The following is a 23,329-nucleotide window of genomic DNA, read 5'->3' as shown; positions in this document are numbered from 1 at the left end:
GCATTCTTTTTACTTTGCCTATCTATAAATTTCCAATTATTGACCAGGGTTGATAAAAATCAATGTTTAAAAATAAAATAATAATAATAATAAAACATTGGATTTTATTTATTTAAATCAGATTTTTTTGATAAAATGCTTTTTGAGGAAAAAAGCAATCTAAAGATTTTAATTAAGATACATTATTGCTCAACTATCTCATCATGGAATAAGCATTATAAATTCTAATGGTATAGTATGAGACAATATATTCATGTAATGTTTAAGAAAAGTTTTGTAAATGAGTTCCAATAGTTCATGGATTAGGGACCCAATCTTATGGGGTCCCAGGGGCTTCTGTATAGATTATTTAGGTTAATCTTTCTATCTACCCAATGGGACTCAGTGCTCAGTCTAGAAGATACCATGAGAGATGTTTAGTTTTGCAGTTCTCAAACTGTGGATTTGTCTCTCTAGAGAGAACATGCTCGTTAACAGCAAAAATGTTTTTAAATAAATAAATAATATATGGAGGTGAGAAATAACAGATCTCAACCCTATTGTCCCTCTGAAAATTTGTGTACACAGAGTCAATCCCTTACCTCTCTCTAAAAGTGCAAAGTTTCAAAGAGTTCAATGAATAGAAGATTGTTGGGGGCGGAATAGATCGGGACAAGGAGAAGAAATCTGGAGATAAATGTGAGAAGGGAGGGATAGGCAATAGAAACAAAAGTGAAACTGTTAGAGCAGCATATTCCAGAAGTCTTGAGGTCTTTCTGAGTATAGCCTTCATAGATTTGAGTTCTACCATACCATTCTCTCATTAGAAGGGAAATCCTATAATGACAGCAGGCCATAAAAGAGACCCAGTTTGGGAGTATTTTAATTAAGTTCCTCTACCTGTGGGTAAGACAGGCATGTGTGCAAAATGCAAACAGTGCAACAAAGAAATGCAAAGGCCTGGCTTCCTGAATGAAACAACATCAAGAGAAGTGTTCTTTCTCAAGAGGTAGCTGCATTCAAGATGATGAAAGGAACATGTCTGAACATGCAGGATCTTCAGGTTGGTAAACTTTTTTATTTCATACTTCTTTCTTAAGGACTGCCTGTCTTCCTACTGGACTATTTTTGAATTCTTATGTTTGAGCAAAAAATACAGTTGTTACTCTATGGTGCTATCATTTTAGATGAAGTTGTGATAAAAAATAAATAGCTGAAATAGGCAGATCTTTCTTTTACAATTTCACCTTTAAAGTAGTACTGAGTGTCAGTGAATGCAATGAGTAATACTTATGAGCAATATGGTAATAATAATTAAATACTGAACAAAATAAGTCAATGCAGTTAAGAGCTAACCTTGTACAAAAGCTCACCTGTAGCAAAAAGAAAAAAAAAATCACCATCATCCAGAAACAACCATAGATAAGTTTGTGATAAGAACCAGCAGATTTCAAAAAGAGATAATTGATGAAAAAATTGTCCGGTTTGTTTATGCAACAAACTCTCCTTTCCGTATGATTGAGAACCCACACTTCATTAACATGGTTCAGTCATTAAGACCAGGATACAATCCACTCAACAGAGCAGATGTCGCAGGCAAATTGCTGAATGAAGGGTATGAAAGCGAAATTGAGCAGTGTGCAAAAGGTTTAGAGGGTGAAATTGTTAATCTGAGTCTTGATGGGTGGAGCAATGTCCACAATGATCCTGTTGTATATGCTTGTATGACAACAGAAGAAGGGAATGTCTTCCTTACAGAAACAATTGATACATCAGGAAATGCACACACAGCAGAATACTTACAAGAAGTAGCAGTAAAAGCTATAACAAACTGTGAAAAAAAAATTCAAATGTCTAGTACGCAGTTTGGTCATAGACAATGCTGCAAACGTATCCAGGATGAGAAGGAATTTAGAAGAGAGCGAAGAGAGTTCCAAGCTAATAACATACGGTTGCAGTGCGTATTTGATGCACCTCCTAGCCAAAGACTTCAGTGTTCCAGAAATAAAGGCCAATGTTGTTGAAATTGTAAAATACTTCCAATAACAACCACTTTCCAGCAGCTACTCTGACACAAGACATGTGCTGGAACTCAGTAGTGGACTGTTCTGAGCCCTATATCAAGAACTGGCCTAATCTGATGACAATTTGTGAACAAAATCGTGAAAAACATAGATGGAACTGTCACAGCCAAAGTTCTCAACATTGGGCTTAAGAGAAATGTTGAACTGAGTGAGATTTTAAAAAGAGAAATATGCAATGACAGAGTTAAATTACAAGCATTAAAAAAACAAATGGGACAAGCACTATCTCCAGCTCACTTTCTTGCAGATATTCTCAATTCTCGGTACCAGGGTCAAACCTTAACTGCTGAAGAAGAGGAATTGGCTATGACATGGACATCCAGCATTCATCCCTCCATAATGCCAACTATAATAAACTTCAGAGCTAAGGGTGAACCATTCAAGAAATAGATGTCTGCTGATGACGTTTTAAAGAAAGTCACACCAGTGAACTGGTGGAAGTCACTTAAGGACTTGGATTCAAAGACTGTTGAAGTGATAATCTCACTTTTAACAGCAGTAGCTTCTTCTGCTGATGTAGAAAGAATATTTTCTTCCTTTGGACTAATTCATTCCAAATAGAGAAATTGTTTGGGACCTGAAAAAGCAGAAAAGCTTGTTTTTCTTTTCCAGATTATGAACAAACAGGAAAATGAAGGTGAAGACGACTGAGTTATCTGCAGAAGCCAATATTTTAAGTTTCTCTTGTTGACCTGGCTGACAGTTGATTTAATTTTTTTGAATTTTTTTTTAAATATTTCATTTAACTATTCCAGTTAAAAACAATTTTAACAAAAACAAACCTGATTTTTAAAAAACTTGAATGTTTAACTAAATTAAAAAATCCATATGCTTGTTTTGTTAAAATGTGTTTTGCTGTTGAAGAAAAAAATCCAGAATACATACTGTTGTTGTTTTAGTTAACTAAAACAATTTAAATGTCTGTCTGGTGATGTTCTCCTCCTAATACAGCATGGCAAGAAAATCCTCCAAATATTAATGATTAACCTGTTGAATTGGAGATATTTATGAAGTCATAGGGAGGTGAACTATCTGCTTCAATTACTTTTGGTAAATTAAATAACCAAACAATCATTCATTTTCTGATATAGCTGTAGAACTAATCTGAAAAGTTTTCAAAATAAATCATTTAAAAAATGTATAGTGTGTATCTTCTAAAAATGAAACCTATATCTATCTCTGAGTTATGAAGAATATTTATTAAGATTATAACAACCAACAAGAATGCACTTTTATGTAGAAATCTGAGTCTTCCTGACTAGTGATTTAAATCCACCCTGTTATTGACTGAAATATTTTTTCATCTGTGTGCATGTGTACAAAGAAATTGACATTTACTGATAGGTACAGATAAACTAATTTTTCGAAACCTATATACAGATTACCACCTAAGGCTCGTAACCCTCCCCCATCATAGTTTGAAACAGATTCCAATATGCACAGAAACTGTGTTTTGGTGTAACAATGTATTAACATAGTTTCAAAACACTATACAAGCCCCAACATGGACAAGACTTTAAAGATTTTTCATTTAACACATTCAGTGTAAACAACACTTCTTAGGGGATGTATTAGTTTCTTTGCTGAATATGAATCTCCTCACTTGCCCTATGGAATAGGTTCAGGTCACAGAATCATACCAACTTAGATAGAATATACATATAAAGCACAATATTTTAACAGATTGAATTAACTTCCCTTTGAAGTTGAATACCTCCCAGCATTGTTCCAAACAAAAGGGCTCAGTAGGATATAATAAAAACCTTATATTGATGGAGCCTTTTAACTCCAAAGTAAATATTGATTTTTTTCTTTATTTACAAAGATATTGTAAATTCATAGAACTATTTATAAAGGCTCATTTACAAACTGAGAAGTTAACCACGGTAGCCTCTCCACCCACTTGCCCTCAAGGTAAACAACTCCAAAATAGGACACTAACTCATAGTTCCAATATGGCAGGTGCCAAGTTTAATCTCTGGGCTATCAAGCCTGCACCCTGCGTTATCTCTGCAGTCTGTTTTTATGGAAGAATAAAAGGCAGAGGCTCCAGGAGAAAGCCATTTCCCCAAAAATGTTCATCTAAAAGTACCTTTAAAGTACTTCTCCCTATGAAAGTTGGTTTTAATGAATCACCGGTTGCAGAGAGTACCTTGCTAACATTTTATTTCTTCCACAGTTCCTTCTAGTTTCCTACAGCTACCAAGTTACATTTCCTGATTGGTCACTGCAGCATTACCAGTTGGAGGCCAATAGTATTTCACTCCCCAGCTACTACAGGGTCATGAAATTCTCTCTCATTTCCTTTTGACCCATCATCTGCATTGGACATTCACTACTTCAAACCAAAAGAATAGCAGCCAAAGTTAACCAAAACTACTCCTAAAATGCAGTCCAAATGATTGGCTTTTAAGGGCAACAAAAGGTTCTGTTAAAGCCCACTCAAGAGGATGTGACAGTAACTCTAAGACAGGAAACCCCTCATAGGTCAATATTTTTAATCAACCTACGTTAGATTTACTCTATAATTTTATGCACAAAAAAGTAAGCAAGCTTTCAGGAAAGTAATAGAGCATGTTCCGATAATGGCGTAGATATTTTTTAATACTTAAGAGTGTCAGACCTGGTAACTAACTCTCCTCACATTACCAATTTCTCTTTTGGTGAATTCAATGGTAGTGAAAGTTGCTGGGTTCATTGTCATGAGACTAAAGTCCTCTTTTTATCTAGAGAACAAGTATATCTCAGGTGGCAGCAGCGGAAATTTCCCCAACACTAAACTTTACCAACGTGTCTCGACAGCTGTAGTGATCACCTGTTCATGACTACTGAATCCTTGGCAACTCTGAAGAATGTCTACAAATATGAAAATTAATGACAAATTTGGTTGTTGGAAAGGGAACAACTGTCCCTAGAAGTATGGAAGAAGAGGGCTTATAGAAATACTAATGAATAATTCTTTGATTTTCACTTTCGTGTTCATCTTACACGGTTACTGGGAAACAGCCTGAGAATCATCATAATCTCTTTATGTAGGCTAAACAGCTATGATATTGTAACAACTTTCACTCAAGAACACCTTGAACTGGGTTTGAACTAGCCGCAAAGACAAAAGCTTTCATACAGCATCCCCAAATCCTAATGTTGTTAAAGTTTAAACTGGCACAGCAAAGCTGAATCTATAATCTTTCTGAATCTCCTGAGAAAAGGAAGGTTCTCATGGCTTCGAGAAATAGCCAAATCTGTTCTTGCATTGCACACTGATGTTATACGAGACGGTGCCTTGGAGAATATTAGCGCAGGAAAGTTATTTCCAAGCATTAAATGATTAATATTACAGGTGAGATCATTTAATGTTATCATTCCCCAAGCTTTAATATTACTGCTGTTACAAGCCCCAACTAAGCAAAGACACAAATATTCTCCCTAATCAGCGTGGATAAAAATAATTTAGAAAATAATTTTTAAAAATATGATTTCTTAAATTTAAATTCAATACATTTTCTCTTTAAAATACATCTGTTTAATATTAAAATTGAAATTATGACAACATATGTTAAGCCTAAACTTACTATAAAGTTACTTACATCCATTTAAAAAAAATATGCTGCATAAAGGAGCCCTCCTCAAGTTTTAATGAGTTCAGGGTTCTGCCTTTTTTTTTTTTTTTTTTTTTTAAACTGAATCAATGGAAAACATCTAATTTTTGAGGTCAACTCAAGCTTTATAAAGGTCACAAAGTCATGTATTGCATTAAGTAAGAATCTACATTATTTTCAGTCTTTACTACACAATGCATGTTGGTGTTCACATTTTTCCAAATATAAGTACTTCAAAGTTTTTTTGTACAGAAAGCTTTTGCCTTAATTACTGTTGGTTTCAGTTTAGCTAGCAGAGATAATATTTTCTTTGTTTGGACTAGTTCATTCAAAACTGAGAAACCAATTGGGAGCTGAAAAAGCACGAGAGTTTATTTTCCTCTTCAAAACTGTGAATTAAAACCAGGTGGGAGAGGATCAGATCTATTAATTCTAAAATCTTGAAGGACATGGGGACAATGTTTAAATAGTATTTATCCTGTTTAGGCACCTAACTCCTATTGACTTCAATGGGAGTAAGACAGCTAACCTACTTCAGCACTTTTGAAAATCCCACTAAGCATCTATCTGCATTTTTAGACAACTAAATATCTTTGAAAATCTGGCCCATGGTTACCAGTCACAGCAGTCAATTCCCTAACTATAGTTAACACTTCCTTTGTTTAACATATCAGTTGTTTTTTTAATGCAAACATGTTTTTATAGCATGTTTTCTTTTCCTTATGCATTCGGTACATTTAAAGTAGTTTTATTTAAATTAAAACAAATTGAAAATGCTAGCTTTGTGCATTTTTATCTGAGATCCAATTTCTATCCAAACGCAGCCTGACAGAAATCCCAAGTAAAAAATTATCATCTAGTAAATAGAAAATGTTGAATGACTCATTTCTTAACACAATACAAACGTAAAAATTAAGAATCTGAAAAAAATTTATGTTGAGTTACATAATTGATTAAATAAATATGTATACATATAGTGTATCATCCTGGATAGCAAAAAAAAGTACCAAATTTAGTGTAAAGACTTTATTTAGTTGTATATTGGCATGTTTTAATGGCTATACCAACCAATGAGAATTAACTTTTTTTTTTTTTTTTTGGAGGGGGGTGGCAGAGACAACTAAAAAGTACAAATGTTAAGCAAGATTAAAATCAATTATTTTAATCAAGGTTTCTTGCTTGCTAATTTAAATTGTGATTCCAATTAGTGATTTACATCAATTTGATTTGTATCAATCCACCATGTTCCTAACATAGAGGAAAGTTGTGATTCTGCAGCTTCAATCTCCCACAAAAGCTATTACAGAGTACCCACAAATATCCACTGTAAAAAAAGCTTTTATTCTATATGTTCCAATCATAGCCATAAATTTACCAAATACAGCTAATAAAAACATCCCAAATCAGGGGGGGGGAGGGGAGAGGGAAGGGGGAGGAGAAAGCACATATAACTAATTTCATAGTCTGTGATACAGAATGTTTGTATCATCATCATCATCCTACAACTCTTTCACACACACCTCCCCCGACTTTGAACACAAGCCACTCTTGGCCTATTACTGATTTTGCGCCTGTCATGCACGTCAGAAAAACCTTTTCTGATACAATGGCGCCCTCTTTTGGATCTTTCCCATCACTGTATTTATCCAAGTTACTCAACTGAAATGCTAGAGCAGGGGTCGGCAACCTTTCAGAAGTGGGGTGCCAAGTCTTCATTTATTCACTCTAATTTAAGGTTTCGCGTGCCAGTAATACATTTTAACGTTTTTAGAAGGTCTCTCTATAAGTCTATAATATATAACTGAACTATTGTTGTATGTAAATTAAATAAGGTTTTAAAATGTTTAAGAAGCTTCATTTAAAATTAAATTAAAATGCAGAGCCCTCCAGACCGGTGGCCAGGACCCCGGCAGTGTGAGTGCCACTGAAAATAGGCTCGCATGCCACCTTTGGCACGCGGTGCCATAAGTTGCCTACCCCTGTGCTAGAGTCACATAGCAATTTATGCCTGTTCTTGAAGAATTTCCAGAAGTAGCAGTTTAATTCCAGTGTTCATTAAACTTTAGAAGTGCAGATGTACACTTTTTTCCCCAATATAACACAAGAAGGTTTGTCATCAATCCCAAAAGCTCCTAAATTAAGAGAAAAATATTTTCAGAATGTGTGGTTACTCTCTGAAGCATGGCATGCATGTCTCAGATGTAAATACAAGCTTATGTGCAAGAGTTCCACTACGTGCCGACGGTGGTAATGAAACCACAAAGGCAGCCAGCAGAATGCTCTCAGTTCCTCCACCTTAGAATCATAGAAGGGTTGGAAGAGACCTCAGGTGGTCATCTAGTCCAATCCTCTGCTCAAAGCAGGACCAACACTAACTAAATCATCCCTTTTAGCTATACGATCAGCCATTGCAAACCCCCTCCCCTTTCCTTCAGCCCAGCCATGGCAGATTCCAAGACAGCTGTATCTAAGAACAGACTGCTAATTGCACATTAGTGCAGCATGTATCTATATGCATATGCACACACTCTTGTAGAATACCTTCCCTACAGAATCCCAAATTTCTAATAGGTGAAATGATTTGTTCAGAGCAATCGACATTAAACACAGCCACTAATATGGGACACACTGGAATTCAGCAAAACTGTCCCAGAGGCAAGAAGGATTTTAACGCCCTGCAGTTCCGAGGCAGGAAACAATCAAGAAAGAAAACACACAACCCTCTCTGGATTTCCTCCCCACTTTCAAAGACCCAAATAGTCCACATATATAGAAGTGTCCATTTCACCTCTGTCTGCAGGATGGCAGCTCTCTGTTCTTTAGCCGTAAGGGATTCTTTCAGCACCTCGATATGCTGCTTGCTGTCAGAGAACTGGTTTGTGAGTGTCTCCAGTTTTGTCTGCAAGGCCAGCAGCTCAGTGTCCTTGCGTGACAGCTCCTGTTTCACCTGACCAATCTGAAGAAGGAAACGAATATGGGGAAGAGGAAAAAGAAGAGAGGATCGATAGTTAGCAATCTATACTTTTAACACAGCAATAAAAAATGAATATTCATAAAACTACCAATGAAGAGAATGATATTCTAAAGATCAAGTCTTTAGCTGTCTGTAAGCCTAGCAGAAAGGTTTCCACAGAACATCAGGGGAAAAGGAGGGAAGTAAATCCCATTCAGTTAGTAAAAGGTGTGCATTTCAACAGAGTGAAACCAATGTTCAGCCATCCTATAATGGACAAACCAAAATCAACTGTTTACCGGGGTAGTCTTCTAATGACGATGCAACAGAACTGTATTGGATATGTACATTGCTCTGGTAGTAACAGTGCATTATAAACACCTAAAGAGATTAGATATGTTTAGGTATATCTCTGAGTGATCTCTTTAATGGGTGTTTGCCTTTTGTCACTTGAACTGGTTTCTTCTCCCCCCTTTAAGCTCACCAATCCAAACCCATCTCCAGAGAGAATGTCAGTGAAACATACCTTTCATTTTTACATTTGGTAAAACTAACATTTCACCCCTCTTGACGAGAGAAACATCCCTTTATTTGGGAATCTTTCTTAAAGTGATTCCGAGTATAGTGTAAAACTACTAACACCAAAATTAGACAAATCATACTAAAAAAGCTGCTTTTGGAATTGCCATGCAATGAAAATCTCTATCCAGATTTAGAGTTCACTGAAGACAGGGGTAAAATTCCCATGGTTTCAAGAGATGGATAATCAGATTCTCATCTCAATGAATAATGAGTGAAAAATTTCATCTGCACAGTAGTAGGATAAGATTAATAACCTCAGTCTAAAAACAACCATCACCCAGGACATCTTTAGAACCAAAGCTGAAGGCAAGAATACATGCTTAGAGAGAGGGATTGGTTGAGGCTACAAACTGACACAAATCCAGGCTTATAATTGGAAATTTCTGGTTTTGCCTTCTCCCCTAAAAAGGGTAATTTAATTTAGGCCTAACATTTTGATCTAAGAAGGAGAAACAGGTCTTTATAAAACCAAACATGAACAGAAATGTTTTAGAACAATTTACAAACAACTTCCCCAGCAGTGCGGGAAACCCAAGCCCAAGAGCATGCTAAATGCATGCAAACCAGAAAGTGAAGCAGATTATAAACTAAAATGAAACTGACCAGTCCAATTTTGTTTTCCAAACTGAGTGAAATACACAACATGAAAAAGCATAAATCATATTTTTAAAAGAATAAACTATATTTTAAAAACAGTCAGTTTTAATAATCTGAGGTGTTAATAGCAATACAGATGTCTTAAAAATAATCTTTTGAGTCCTTAGATGAAAGTAAGGAAGTTTCCTTATATATTGACAATACTCTGTTGATGGATGGATATTTTAAAAATCCTCTTTCTTGGATGCTGTTCAAGTTTTTCTAACCCTTTTCACCTCAGACCTGTGTGTCCTGGAGTAAAATGGTCTGTAGGGGAGAAGAGTGTAGGTGTGTAGAAACTGGTGAGAGTTTAAAATTTCTTTCTCCATTTTTTTAATGGAGAAACTGGAGAGAAGTTAAAGAGAATTTAATTTAGAGGACTATTAAATGGTAAATCATTAACTTAATTCTGATTTTAGCATCTAGTGTAAGATGAACATTAGACACTGTAGTTCTTTCTACTGATAGCAAATATTTCAATAAATAGATCCCTCATTCCATTTAGCAGAGAGGCACCTAAGTGTGAACTGTAGCAGTTTCTGCGGTCAGCCTCTCAAACTTTTATTCCTATAGAACAACAAAAACTAGATGCATTAGTTACCTTGGGTATAGCATAAGAAATGGAAAGTAATTACAGAATTTGGGGCTAATTCAGTTTTCTTACCGTCTCTCAACCAAAAAAAACCTATAAGCTTCAGATGGCACTACATTCTCCAATTCGGAGGCAACACAAATTAGAGTAAAAATCACTGATCAGTTTTGCTTTTGAAAAAATAGAATTTACTTTGGCTCTACCTGAAGAAGATAATTTAGACCCTTTTAGCCCAGATATTTTAACCTGATGAAGTTTTACCTGCATACAGATAGTACACAATATTAATAGTCCCAGGCAATGTCATAAATTCATTGTCCCCAGATGCAAAATTTCAGTGTCTTGAGCCCCCCCCCCCCCCCGAGCTATCATGCTAAGCTCTTTAGGAAGGAATGCAGTGCATACCATTCAAAGTTGCACAGGAAATGAAGGCAGCCTGAAGTGTTCACATCTCTCTGCTCTTGAACACACACTGATCACCCAGAGCATTCACGTACTTTACAGTAAGGAAAAACTTAAACGTATACTGCAGAAATGATATAGGTTTAGATTTTCAAAAATGCACAGATCTCATTTAGGCAACTACATCAAGGATATATTTTCAAAAGTGTTCAGCAGCTCCCACTGTTACATCTTTGGAGAGATATTCGAAAGAGCTCCACACATGCTGTAGAAAAACTAGGCACTTATTTTGGTGCCTAAATAAAACTGCAGCTCTTCTGAAAAATCTAACTGCAATTGTGAGTACTGAGCACTTTTGAAAAATCTGTCCCAATATGAAAGAACAAATTACCATCAAGTTGAATCATTCTATTTAAGACAATAAACAGGATATTCAGAGTGTGTTTTGAACAGTGATGCTACAGATGCCAAGCCGATGTGAACAAGAGGCAGATACAGAGCAGAGCAAACTGGTTAGTTCTACTGTCGTGTAAAAGAAGAAAAGTGTAAGCTACCAGAAAGCCACAGACCTAGCAAAGACCCAATGAATGGCCACTGCACACAAAGAGATGAATCTTACGGCAGAGACCTCGGCCTGGAGACCAGCCACTCTTTTTTTCAGCTCCTCCCCTTGAGCCTCTTTGGCACTTAGCTCTTCCTTCAGTTGCTCTACCTGCCACGACATTGTTATTCTTTTCAATGTTTATCATTTGTTGTCTTCTAGTTGACCTGTTTCAGCCATCATAGTGACTAAATGTGACAAAGAACTACACAGCAAGATCATGACTGGTCACTCAATTCCCTCATCCCTGCTGTCATGATCACAGGAGTTTAAAGTTCTTCTGTTTTCACAAGTCCCCAGGCAAGAGTTTCATCATCATACTTATATAAATCTAACTGTAACCAGGTTTGTAGTGTCAATTTTTATATTTCAGATCTAGGGCATATTACCCAACCATTTTGAAACTGGGAGCAAGTAGAAAATTAAGACAGAAATAGTGAGAGAAAAATCATTCACTTCAAAGGTGTAAACTGGAGTAATATGCCAGGAAGCAGCTGTTGACGTCAACACAATACATTATTAAAAGGACAAGTATGTGCATTTATTAAGCAAGACAAGACAGAGGGATATGAGAAGACAATGGGATTGTGGCTGGACATAAGCCTCAAGGGGGATAAGGCTGTTAAATCAACAAGGGGTAGGGAGGAAGTTGTCAGCAGGAGAGACGTGTGTGTGATGTATGGAAGAGATCCAGAAATTGATCAAAAGGAAATAGGCTCATAAAGTCTGTAAAGGGAGAGGACGAGGTGACGTGAGTTTCTAACACAGTGAGGGGGAAATAACTGGATATGGTAAGGCAGTACGAAGGCTTGGTAATTCAAGTGGCTTTTGCATATGCCTAAAATGTTTTCCCCCTCCCCCCTTCATTTGCTAGTGGTAACTCAACAGGATAAAAAGCACTATTTAAAAAACAGATGTTTTTCCCGGGGTGAGTCAATTTACTGGAGTGCTGGGAGCACTAACAAGTCTTATTACCACATATATTTCTGCTTTAGGGGATTGTAATCTTTGTGTTTAACTTTCTCCAACAGGTTAGAACTGTATTGTTTAAACAAATCATATCACTGCAGGACAAATACAGTAGTGAGCACTCCACAGTATCCAGCAGAAACAAAGTATTAAGTGACCTTAAACTCTACATAGTCCGGCAAGCAGTGTTGATACCAAGCTCTGTGCCAAAGTACCGGTGTTTCTCAATGCCATCCTGCCTTGCAGAACAAACATACTCTTAAGTTTGAATAAATCTTGGCACCACCGCTGAAGTAGAATCTGTTCATTTTATGACGACACTACTGGAAGGACAGTGTAATAGAAACCCTTTCACTACAGTTCATGCTCAGCCCAGACTTGAAATAATGCTAAATCTCTTGGTTATGTCACAGTGATCCAACAGGTCAAATGGGAAGAAATACTTTTCTCCCTCCATAAAGTATGTTTGAAAAGGCTGCTAAACTAAGGGCATGTCTACACGAACACTTACTGCATGGCAAGCTAGGGTGTCAACTTACAGCGCTCCAGCATACCACACACTAACTGACAGTATGGTCCTTGCTGATGCCCACTAGAGAACTTCTAGTGCGCATCAGCAGAGTTCACACACACAGTTAGCATGTGGCATGCTAGAGCATTGTAGATCTATGACCCAGCTTGCCATGCAGTAGGTGTTTGTGTAGACATGCCCTTAATTAACCTAAACTATAAAAAGAACCAAAGATATGCACAAATCTCAGTTAAGTCAATGGAAGTTGTGAGTGTAAATCTAAAGGCAGAATCTGGCCCACAGTTCTATAGTTTTCCTTAATTATTCCATTTTCCTTTGTTAAATATTTTAAGGCTAGACTCGGTCATTTCACAGTAGAATGCAGATGCCTCCTCTCCTATTTCCCAATGCTCACAGTACAGGGCAGGTCCCAACTCTATCCCTTGATTTGATGACATGCGTAAGAGTACTTCTCCCACCTGTTCCCCAAGGCTCAGAGTTCATTATGCTACTATCATTGTTCTCTCATTACCTTGTTTTTCATGAATTTGGAATGACTACGGTACACCTCCATTTGCTTCATTTCCTCCTCACGCTCTTCTGTGCTTAGAGCGCCATTTGACTTCAGCATCTGAATCTCCTCTTCCAAGTCACGGAGGCCACGTTCCATGGAGGAGATTTTTGAGTCCTGAAAGAGTAAGAAGAGAAGGAAAGCAACGTGCAGTTATACGTCTCATTAACACACCATAAAAGGAACAATGTATATGAATGCACCAGAGTTGTAACTGCCCCTTAATAAACATTCCCTAAGTAATTACTCTGCACCTATTTAAACATCATCTCTCTAAGCAGCTAAGACTGGCTGCCTGAGAGGGCACTTTTCTCCAATTCTCTCCATTCTGCAAGCAAAGGAGTTTAAGCCTGTGAACTAGGTTGTTGCTATGGGTGGTATATGAAGTGAACACTAAGTAAGAGACTATGAAACAGTCACTTTGCAGTCCTCAGGTGATATATACCAGAGAAATTATTATGGCGACAGCCACAGTATTAGTACAAACCGCAGATTCATAGTTAACCTAAGCCATGGATGTGCCACAAGTATGAGAGACGAGAGCTTGTGAAACAAGTTAGTCTCAGCTTCTACTGATGAGGTCTAGGTGACAACGCGGAACACATTAAAGCATGGAATTGATGTACTGATATCAATCTATTCCTGAATGGATGAACATATAGGGGTTGCTAAACTAGTTCAAATCTCACACATACTTTTTCAAACATTTCTACATCGTTAAAAAAATATATATATGTTACAAGTAAGCAATCCAATCTGTTGTCTTTTTCATGCTGTAACAGAATGAATGGAGATCTTCCAATCTACTTGGTTTATTGTCTCCCTCAATTCCTTCTTACCAGACAGACTCCAGTAGAGAGAGGAAGGAAGGTGGATTGTGGAATGGATATATGCAACACATCTCAGAGAACATAATAGTAACTGTTTCTTCTTTGAGTGATTGCACACGTCCATTCCACTTCAGGTGATTCACACAAGCAGTTCAATCTGGAGGGGGGAATCTGAGTCAACCTGAATAAATATTGAAGGGCCACACAACAAACTCGGCATCATCTCTAGATTGTTGAGAAACATCGTAAGAGGCGGCAAAGGAATGGAAGTTTGCAAATGTCCAGAATAGGCTCTTGAAGAAGAAAGGCATTTGCAACCTAGAGCCTTCGATGAAGGTGCTAACACTCTCTTTGGAGGGGTTACATTGGCCAAGTCATAGCACAAACGTATACAAGAGGAGATCCAGGATGAGTTTCTTTGCGAAGAGTCAGGACCTGCCCTTCATCCTGTTTGCAACTGCCACAACAACAGTGAAGATGATTGGAATTATTTAGTTTTGTCCAGGTAAAACGCCAACGCTATCCTACTCTCCTCCTGACATCTAATATCTGAAGTCTCTCCTCATCCTTATGAGTATGAGGCTTAGGGGGAAAAGCTGGTAAACAGATAGCCTGATTAATATGGAACTGAGACACCACTTTGGTGAAGAACTACAGATGAGGGCACAGGTACAGCTTGTCCTTTTAGAAGACTGCATAAAGAGGTTCAGACACTAGAGCTTGTAATTCATCCACTCTCCTGGTTGATGTAATTGACACAAAAAAGGCTACCTTCATTAAGAGAGGGAGAAATGAACAGGTAGCCAACAGGTCAAATGGAGAACTCATTACCTTCATTAACAGCAGGTTTAAGTCACATGAATCCTCTACTTGGGTATATAAATAGTTCACACCCTTTAGAAATCTGATTGTCACAGGATCGGAGAAAAGCTGAGACAGCTGCAAGGTGGACCTTGATGGAAGAAATGGGAAGAATTTGCTGTTTCTGGAATATCAAATAGCCCTACACATGATGGATCAGAGCCTAGATGGGGAAAACACTGAGTGGATGGCCTGAAAGTTAGGGTAGAGGAGGGTGACCGTGGTCTTGAGAGATCAGGTTTGGGTCCAACGGTGACATCAATGGAATTCTGTTCAAGAAGGTCAGGACATTGGAAAACCAATGTTGTCAAGGCCAAACTGGAGCTATGAGTATGATTCAGAAGGGCCATACTGTACAAGTGGGGAAATTCTGCACCAAAAAATAAAAAGTTCTGCGCAAAATATTTTAAAATTCTGAATATTTTATTTGCCAAAACACCACAATATAATCATGCCAGTTTCAATTATTTTGGTAATTTATTTCAAAATATCTGTCAGCAAGTATGTCTGTATCAATACAGACCCAAAAAAAGCAGTGCAAAGGCTTGGGAGCGTCAGGGGTAGCGGAGGAACTGATGGAGAAGGAAGGAGCCTGGACTGAGCCAGGGCTGTTGGGTATGGGTGGGAGAAGTATGGAACAGGTTTTTTTGGGAGGAGAAGAGAACCTCCCCCATGTAGACCTTGGCTGCTCCAAAACCTCTCCCATTCAGTCAGGCACATCTGCCCCTATCCCCGCACCTCCCATCCCAATGGGTCTCTGCAGTCTCCTCCCCCATCCCCATGTGGCCATGTACCCCCACTCACATTCAGACCCTGGCTCAACCCTGTCACCCCACTAGCTTTTGAGCCCACGCCCTAGTCTGTCCCCTCACTAGCCATTCTAAACCCCAGTCTGGGACCCCCAGCAGCCCCGTGTGCCACACACTGTCCTAATCTGGCTCCATGGGCCAGGTGCTGTGATGAACTTCTTCTGGGGGAAATATGTGCCACTGCATGCAAACAAAAAATTCCTCCCCACAGAAAATACAATCTGCTCAAGAAGTGCTGCAGTTCTACTTTCTGCCCACCAGAGGCCACTGTGGCATGAGAACAGACTGCTGCATTCTTGCTGTTGCCTGTTCTGGCGCCACAGTGATCTCTGGTGGGCGAAAGACAGAACTGCAGCACTTCTGGGGCAGATTGTATTTTCTGTAGAAAAAAAATAAAATTAGACAGGACACATGAATACTGTGCATGCGCAGTGGCGCAGAAATCCCCCAGGAGTAATACTGGATCAGCTCAACCGGCCATCTAGCCCAGTATCTTCTCTTCTGACAGTGGCCAGTGCCAGATGCTTCAGAGGGAATGAACATAACAGGCAATTGGTGAGTGATTCATCCCATTGTCCAGTCCCCGCTTCTGGGAGTCGGAGATTTAGGGACACCAAGAACATGGGGTTGCGTTCCTGTGCATCTTGGCTAATAGCCATTGATGGACCTATCCTCTACGAACTTATCTAATTCTTTTTTGAGCCCAGTTATATTTCTCGCCTTCACAACATCTCCTGGCAACGAATTCCACAGGTTGACTGAGCATTGTGTGAAGAAGTTTTTCCTTATGTTTGTTTTAAACCTGCTGCCTATTAATTTCATTGGGTGACCTCTTGTGTTCTTGCATTATGTAAAGGCTTAAATAACACTTCTTTATTCACTTTCCCCACACCATTCTTGATTTTATAAATCTCTATCATATCCCCCCTTAGTCGTCTCTTTTCCAAATTGGACAGTCCCAATCTTTTTCCTCTCTCCTCATATGGAAGCTGTTCCATACTCCTAATAATTTCTGTTGCCCTTCTCTGTTCCTTTTCCAATTCTAAAAACTGATTACTAACGTTTTGTAACTGTTGTTCTTCAAGATGTGTTGCTCATGTCCATTCCATGCTAGTTGTGTGCATACCACGTCCACAGTTGCCTGAAATTTTTCCCTAGGTGGTATCCATTAGCCCCCTCTGGAGTTGTGTGCACATGCGTCAGTATAAAGGATGCCACTGGCCCCGTGCCCTGTCAGTTCCTTCTTGCAAGTAGCTCCAACAGAGGGGTAGAAGGGCTGATCATGGAATGGACACAAGTAACACATCTTAAAGAACAGCAGTTACAAAAGGTTAATAACCATTTTTTTCCTTCTTCAATTCTTGCTCATGTCCATTCCATACTAGGTGATTCACAAGCAGTATTCCGGGAGGTGGGCTCAGATTTCATGGATATGTCGACTGCAATACTGCTCTCCCAAAACGGGCATCATCATGGGCCTGTTGGATGATGGCATAGTGGGAAGCGAAAGTATGAACCGACCACCAGGTTGCAGCTCTGCAGATGTCCTGGATTGGTACCTGTGCGAGGAATGCTGTCAATGAAGTCTGGGCTCTTGTGGAATGAGTGATCACAATGGCCGGAAGCGGAATCTTCACTTGCTTGTAGAAAGCTCAGATACAGGTGATTTATCAGGATGATATCCTTTAGGATGACACAGGTACCCTCTCATCCTTTCCTCTATTGCTATGAAGAGTTGCATGGACTTGTGGAAGAGCTTAATCCTCTTGATATGAAAGGTGAGGATCTGCCTAACATCCAGTGTATGATGTTCCTCAGCAATCTTGTGAAGTTTTGGAAAGAAGACAGGTAGAAAAACATCCTGGTTGTTGTGGAATTGCAACGCCATCTTTAGTAGGAAGGTGGGATGGGGGCGCAGTTGGACCTTGTCCTTGAAGAATACCGTATAAGGGAGTTCTGACATCAGGGCTTTGATCTAAGAGGCCCTTCTGGCCAAGGTGATCACCACCAAGAAGGTGACCTTCCAAGACAGAAGCAGTAGGGAGCATGATGATAACACATGGAAGGGAGTCCCCAGGAGCATCAACTGAACCAGATTTAAGTCTCCTGGGGGGGATTGGTTTGCAAACCTGAGGATAGAGTCTTTCCAGCCCCTTGAGAAACCTGACCATCATCTCATGGGAGAACACTGATCTGCCATTCACTGGAGGGTGCAAGGCTGAGATGGCTGCCAAGTGAACCCTTGACAGAGCCAGACCCTGATGCTTTAGATGGAGCAGATAGTCCAAGATAGACTGCAGAGAAGAACGGGATGGAGAGAGATTCCATTCAGAAGCCCAACAAGTGGAACGTTTCCACTTGGCCAGGAAGCTAACCCTGGTGGAAGGCTTTCTACTACCTAGCAAGGCCTGTTGAACATGATCCGAGCAGGCCTTTTCTTCAGGGTTCAGCCATGCAGCAACCACGTTGTCAGGTGGCCAGGGAGACAATGCGGAACCTCAGTTTCTTGAGATATATGTTGAGGCGACACAGGTCCAGAATGGGCCTAGCCCCCTCCCCCCTTTGGGATTAGGAAATATCGGGAGTAAAATCTCGAGGAACCTCCTCTATGGCCCCAAGATGTAGGAGGCTTGCACCTCCTGGATGAGAAGCTGCTCATGAGAAAGGTCCCTGAAGAGGGAAAGGGGTGGGGGACTGGAGGGCAGGGTGGATGAAAATTGGAGGATGTAGCCAACTGTTACTGTACTCAGTACTCAATGAATGGTCTGATGTTCTATATGACCATGCCAGGCTGAAGGGTGACAGGCAGTCCAAAAACAAAAGGGGAGAGCAATATGGAGTTGAGATTGGTGTATCTCCCTCAGGCATACCTTCAAAAGGCCTGCCTGGCCCTGCCGGGATATCTATAGGAGCCCGACTGGGAGACTGTGGTTGGAGGGAAGAGTTGGCGTCATTTATAACCCTGTCCTTTCCTCTTGTCGGACTTCTGCCTGGGAGGCACCGTGAACATGGGAGGCTGTTGGGGCCTAAAGTGCTTCCTTGAAACTGGAGGTATGTAAAGGCCCAAGAAACAAAGACTGGCCCTTGAGTCCATCTGTTCCGAGATCAGGGAGGTGCTCTCAAAGGGGAGGTCCTGAACGGATTGCTGCACTTCACAAGTGAGGCCAGAAGATTGGAACCACAAACAGCACCTCATGGTGATTGCAGACACCATAACTCTGGCTGCTGAGTCGGCTGCATCTGGTCGCCTGGAGGGAGGTCCTGATCCCAGTCTTTCCCTCCTCTAGGATGGCCGTGAGCTCTTCCCTTGACGCCTGTGGCAGGGAGTTCTTAAATTTGTATAATGAGTCCTACAGATTAAACTCGCATCTCCCTAGCAGGGCTTGCTGGTTGGATACACATAACTGGAGACTGCCCGTTCAATAAAACTTATGTCTGAACAGGTCCAGTCTCTTGGCCTCTTTATTTTTGGGGGTAGCACTCAAATGCTCCTGTCTGCCCTGCTCAATTGCCATCGACTACACCAGAGACCCGGGGAGGGAGATGCAGGGGAGGGTAAGTAAAGGTACTCAAACCCAGTGGCTGGGACATAGTATTTCTTTTCTGCCCTTTTTGAGGTGGGGACAGAGAAGAAGTCTGCCAGAGTGTTCTGATGGGCCCATCACCACTCCATTAATGGGCAAGGCCATTCTGGAAGGAGCAGCTGCAGCCAGGATGTCAAATAGGCTGTGTGCTGACTCCTTAAACTCCTCAACTTCTAGGCCCAAGTTCGCATCAACCCTTTTCAGGAGCTCCTGGTGGGCCCTGAAGTCAACCTGTGGGAGTGGGTTACTGGGGCCTGTGACAGTCTTGTCTGGTGATAACAAGGAAGAGGCCTGTGCTGGAGGAGGGGCTTCCTTCTCCTCCACTTCCACCATGTCCACTGGGGCCATTTCCTGGTTGTCGGCACTGGGGTCAGTATCGGAGTCAGGGTCTGGTGCCAGGCAGAAAGAGACAGTAGCTCGCTTTTCTGACACCACTGAGTATGTGCAGTGGGAAGGGGGCCCAGGTGCTGGGGGATAACCCCAAGATTCCAGTACCGCCACTGCGTCAACCAGTTGCCTGGTGGCCAGGTGCTGGCAGGAGGGCCAGTCCTGAAGTCAGGAGTGTAGGCTGGGTACTTGTAGGTCTTGGGGGGAGCAAAGGATTCCTCTTCAGATTCCAAAAGAGGATTCCTTCCCCGGAGACCATGGCAGTGCAATACCCACTTGCGCCTCCGTGCAGCACCAGGGGACCAAAGACTGTCAATGGGCCAGTGACTGCTGCAACAGGACCATGGAGGGCTTGCCCCTGGATGGTGCCACAGTGGTCAGTGCCACGGTGGAGCTCACCGCACTCTGCACCTTTCTGTCCTCCATTGCCTTGGTTGACGAGGGGTCCTGAAGGCTTGGTGGGATTGGGAGGGACAGCAGGTCCTTTGCTGCCTGGAAAGCCTCAGATGTTGAAGGGGCCAGCAGATGCCCGACCCCTCAGCTGCTCCCCGGAGTCTGTGACGGGTCCTGTATCAGACTCAGTGCTCTAGGTGGAGTCGTCAGCACCATCAAAGACTCTGAGGAGGAGGTGTAGTTCAACACAGATCTCACTATGCTAATTGCACCCCACTTGTCTATTCCCTGCACCAGAGAATGCCCTCTTGGTGTGTTTTTTATGCCTCTTCCTTGACAATGGGAATGGAGAGCAGTGCCAGGAAGAGCATGGTGCCAGGGGAGCACTATGCACCGGTTTCGAAGTGCTCAGTGTCGATTCGGCTCCAAGGCTGATCTGAGGGCTGCCCCCATAAGAATGGCCTTCAGCTGAATGTCTCTATCTTCTCTAGTGCGGGGTTTGAAATCCTGGCAGATCTGGCACTTCTCTTTAACATGGACTCCCCCAGACACTTTAGACAGCTAGTGTGAGAGTCATTAAATGGCATCAGCTTGCTGCACGAGGCACACGGCTTGAAGCCCGGGGACTGAGGTATGCCCAGCACCTGGGGCGAAAATTCCCTTGACAACGGGGACAACTACTAACATTACTGTATACACGAATTCTAACTAAGAACTATATACACGAACTACAATACTATATAAAATATTAAGAGAGAAAGTCCAAGCCACTGGGAAAGAAGCCATGCTACAGCAAGAGGGGTCGTTCCAGCAACCGTCACAGGTGGTAAGAAGGAACTTGCATGGCCAGTGAAACTGGTACCGAGAGACTCAGAAGGATCCCTAGCCACTGTATAAGCCTCTGGAGTCAACAGTATTGGGAAAGTCTCCTAGTGCTGAGACATCAAGGGCAGCACCGTTGCACTAGAAGGAGCCACTTACTGGCCAGTCTCAATGGGCCAGGGCCGGGGCCAGTGCCAACAGTCCTGCCTGAGCAGTTGACTGCTTCAGAGAGTGCCTTGGCCTTGAACACAGTGTCTTTGTCCACATTCTTGCCGCTGGAATTTGAACCAGGGAACCTTGATCTCCCAGATACTTTGTCCTTAGACACCATCTTCTGCTGCCTCTTCCTCAGTACCCGGGAGGGAGAATGGCCATGAGGATCAGCAAGACCAGGAGGAGCACTTCCAATGGATTCCAATGTGTTCGGTACCTACTCTGAGCGGGAAGGCTCCAAGAGTGTGCACAGGACTGCCTCCATCGCAGAAACGTAAGCCTGGCCTCCCTGTCCTTCTTGGTCCTTGGTTTAAAATTCCTGAAAATTTGGCATTAATTGTGAATGTGAGTATCCCCAAGACACTTCAGGCAACCGGAGTGCGAGTCACTCACTGGCATAGATTTTTTTTTTACAAGAATGGCAGGGCTTGAAGCCCGATAATCTAGGCATGCGCCAGCACCAATCACCCATGAACAGAAACTGAAGTGTTTAAAAAAACATTTTAAAAAGAAACTTACTTTTGTAATTACAGTACCTAACATTATGTCTACTAATGTACTAAAATGAGTACCAACTATATATAAAACACAAAATGAGGAAAAGACTTGCAATAGCATGATCTCACTCTTCAACAACCATCATGGGCAGTCAGAAGGACCTATGAGGCATTGGGGGTGCCCTTTATACTATTGTGCAGCAGCACGAGGCAGCAGAGGGCACATGCACTGCCTCGATGGGCTACAGCTGAGGGAAAAATCTCTGACAACAATGCATAGGACATGCACACACCTGAAATGGAATGGACACATACAATAACTTGAAAAGAAATTGATGCACACAGAACACAAAGCACTTATGCTCACTATTACACACATGCCTATTAATTTATAAAATGCATCCTCTAAAAGCAGACATGTTTGTTCTACTCTGTTTCTCCAGGGACTACTAGCAAACGCATTCCCTGGAAAAACTGTAGGGTTTGATGCTACCCCCCTTTCTATCCTATGCTCACCACATACTTCTTTTACTTGTTATTTTCCCCACCTAGATGCATAGATTGAGACGGCCAGAAGGGATTATGATCATGCAGTCTGATCTCTTGCATAATATATGAAATAGAATTTGATTCGTGCATATCTCAAGTGTAAAAAGGGGGTTATTGAGGCATGCATTGCAGCTAACAATCTGAGATAGAACGGGAAAAAGACCAGCTATTTGTTTTCAAAAGGAAAACTGGCTGGCCTGTTAGGAAACATGGGGAAAGAATTGGGAGACTCCAGAATGGAAAGGAGAGAAATGGCTATAGAGAAAGTTAATATTTGGAGAACAAGAGTGAGAAGTGGTGAAAAGGAAGAGTGTGAATGCAAAGATGAGTAAGAAGAGAAAGTATTTATTAATATTACATGTTTCATGCACATTATGGAACATACAATCTGGCATACAGCTACATGAAGTTGTGTAAATATATATGCAATCCACTTGTGGTCCTTGGGATCTGTGATGGTGTGTACCTGCCCCGCACCACCCCTGAAAGGGTTAAATGTTCTTTGCAGGCCAAGGAAGCCCTACCCCTCTGACTCTGGTGGGCATGCTCAGCCTGAAGGCAGAGTGTAAAAGGAAGCAGCCCAGCTGAATCTGGGCAGGCTGCTGAAGGGGGAGGATGCAGATTCTCACCAGGGAGTGGCTACAGGTCCCAACTACAAAGCCATGGCAAACAGAGTTCCAGACAGACACCAGTCTGCCTGATGAACCCAGAAAAGAGACCACACCAGCAGAAGGGTACACCACTTGAGGACCCCAGAAACCTGGGGGAACCGGGGAACATCGCCAAGAGAGAAAGGGTAAGAAGCAGCCCAGGGGACTTAGACTTTCCTCCTTTGAGTGACCCGAGGAACCAGTCACCGTGTTTCGGGAGTATCCCCACTGACTCGGTGGTGAGCACCCCGCAGG

The 23,329-nt window shown here is 41.2% G+C and overlaps 1 protein-coding gene across 5 annotated transcripts in view; it reads right to left on the bottom strand.

Moving 5' to 3' along the window:
• The window catches only part of ERC1 (ELKS/RAB6-interacting/CAST family member 1), a 539,904-nt gene that overhangs the window by 385,154 nt on the left and 131,421 nt on the right, over nt 1-23,329 (bottom strand). For 3 of the 5 annotated variants that reach the window (XM_054035177.1, XM_054035205.1, XM_054035185.1), the window contains exons 5-7: nt 13,441-13,596; nt 11,456-11,539; nt 8,451-8,618 (exon numbers count right to left, since the gene is read on the bottom strand). In XM_054035177.1, coding sequence (XP_053891152.1) covers nt 8,451-8,618; nt 11,456-11,539; nt 13,441-13,596 — 408 coding nt within the window. The remainder of the gene's footprint in view (nt 1-8,450; nt 8,619-11,455; nt 11,540-13,440; nt 13,597-23,329) is intronic. The other 2 variants (XM_054035195.1, XM_054035214.1) reach the window with 1 other exon arrangement.

Source organism: Malaclemys terrapin, chromosome 1 (assembly GCF_027887155.1).
Source record: "Malaclemys terrapin pileata isolate rMalTer1 chromosome 1, rMalTer1.hap1, whole genome shotgun sequence".
NCBI classification, from domain to species: Eukaryota; Metazoa; Chordata; order Testudines; family Emydidae; genus Malaclemys; species Malaclemys terrapin.
This window is presented reverse-complemented; position numbering and strand designations above follow the sequence as displayed.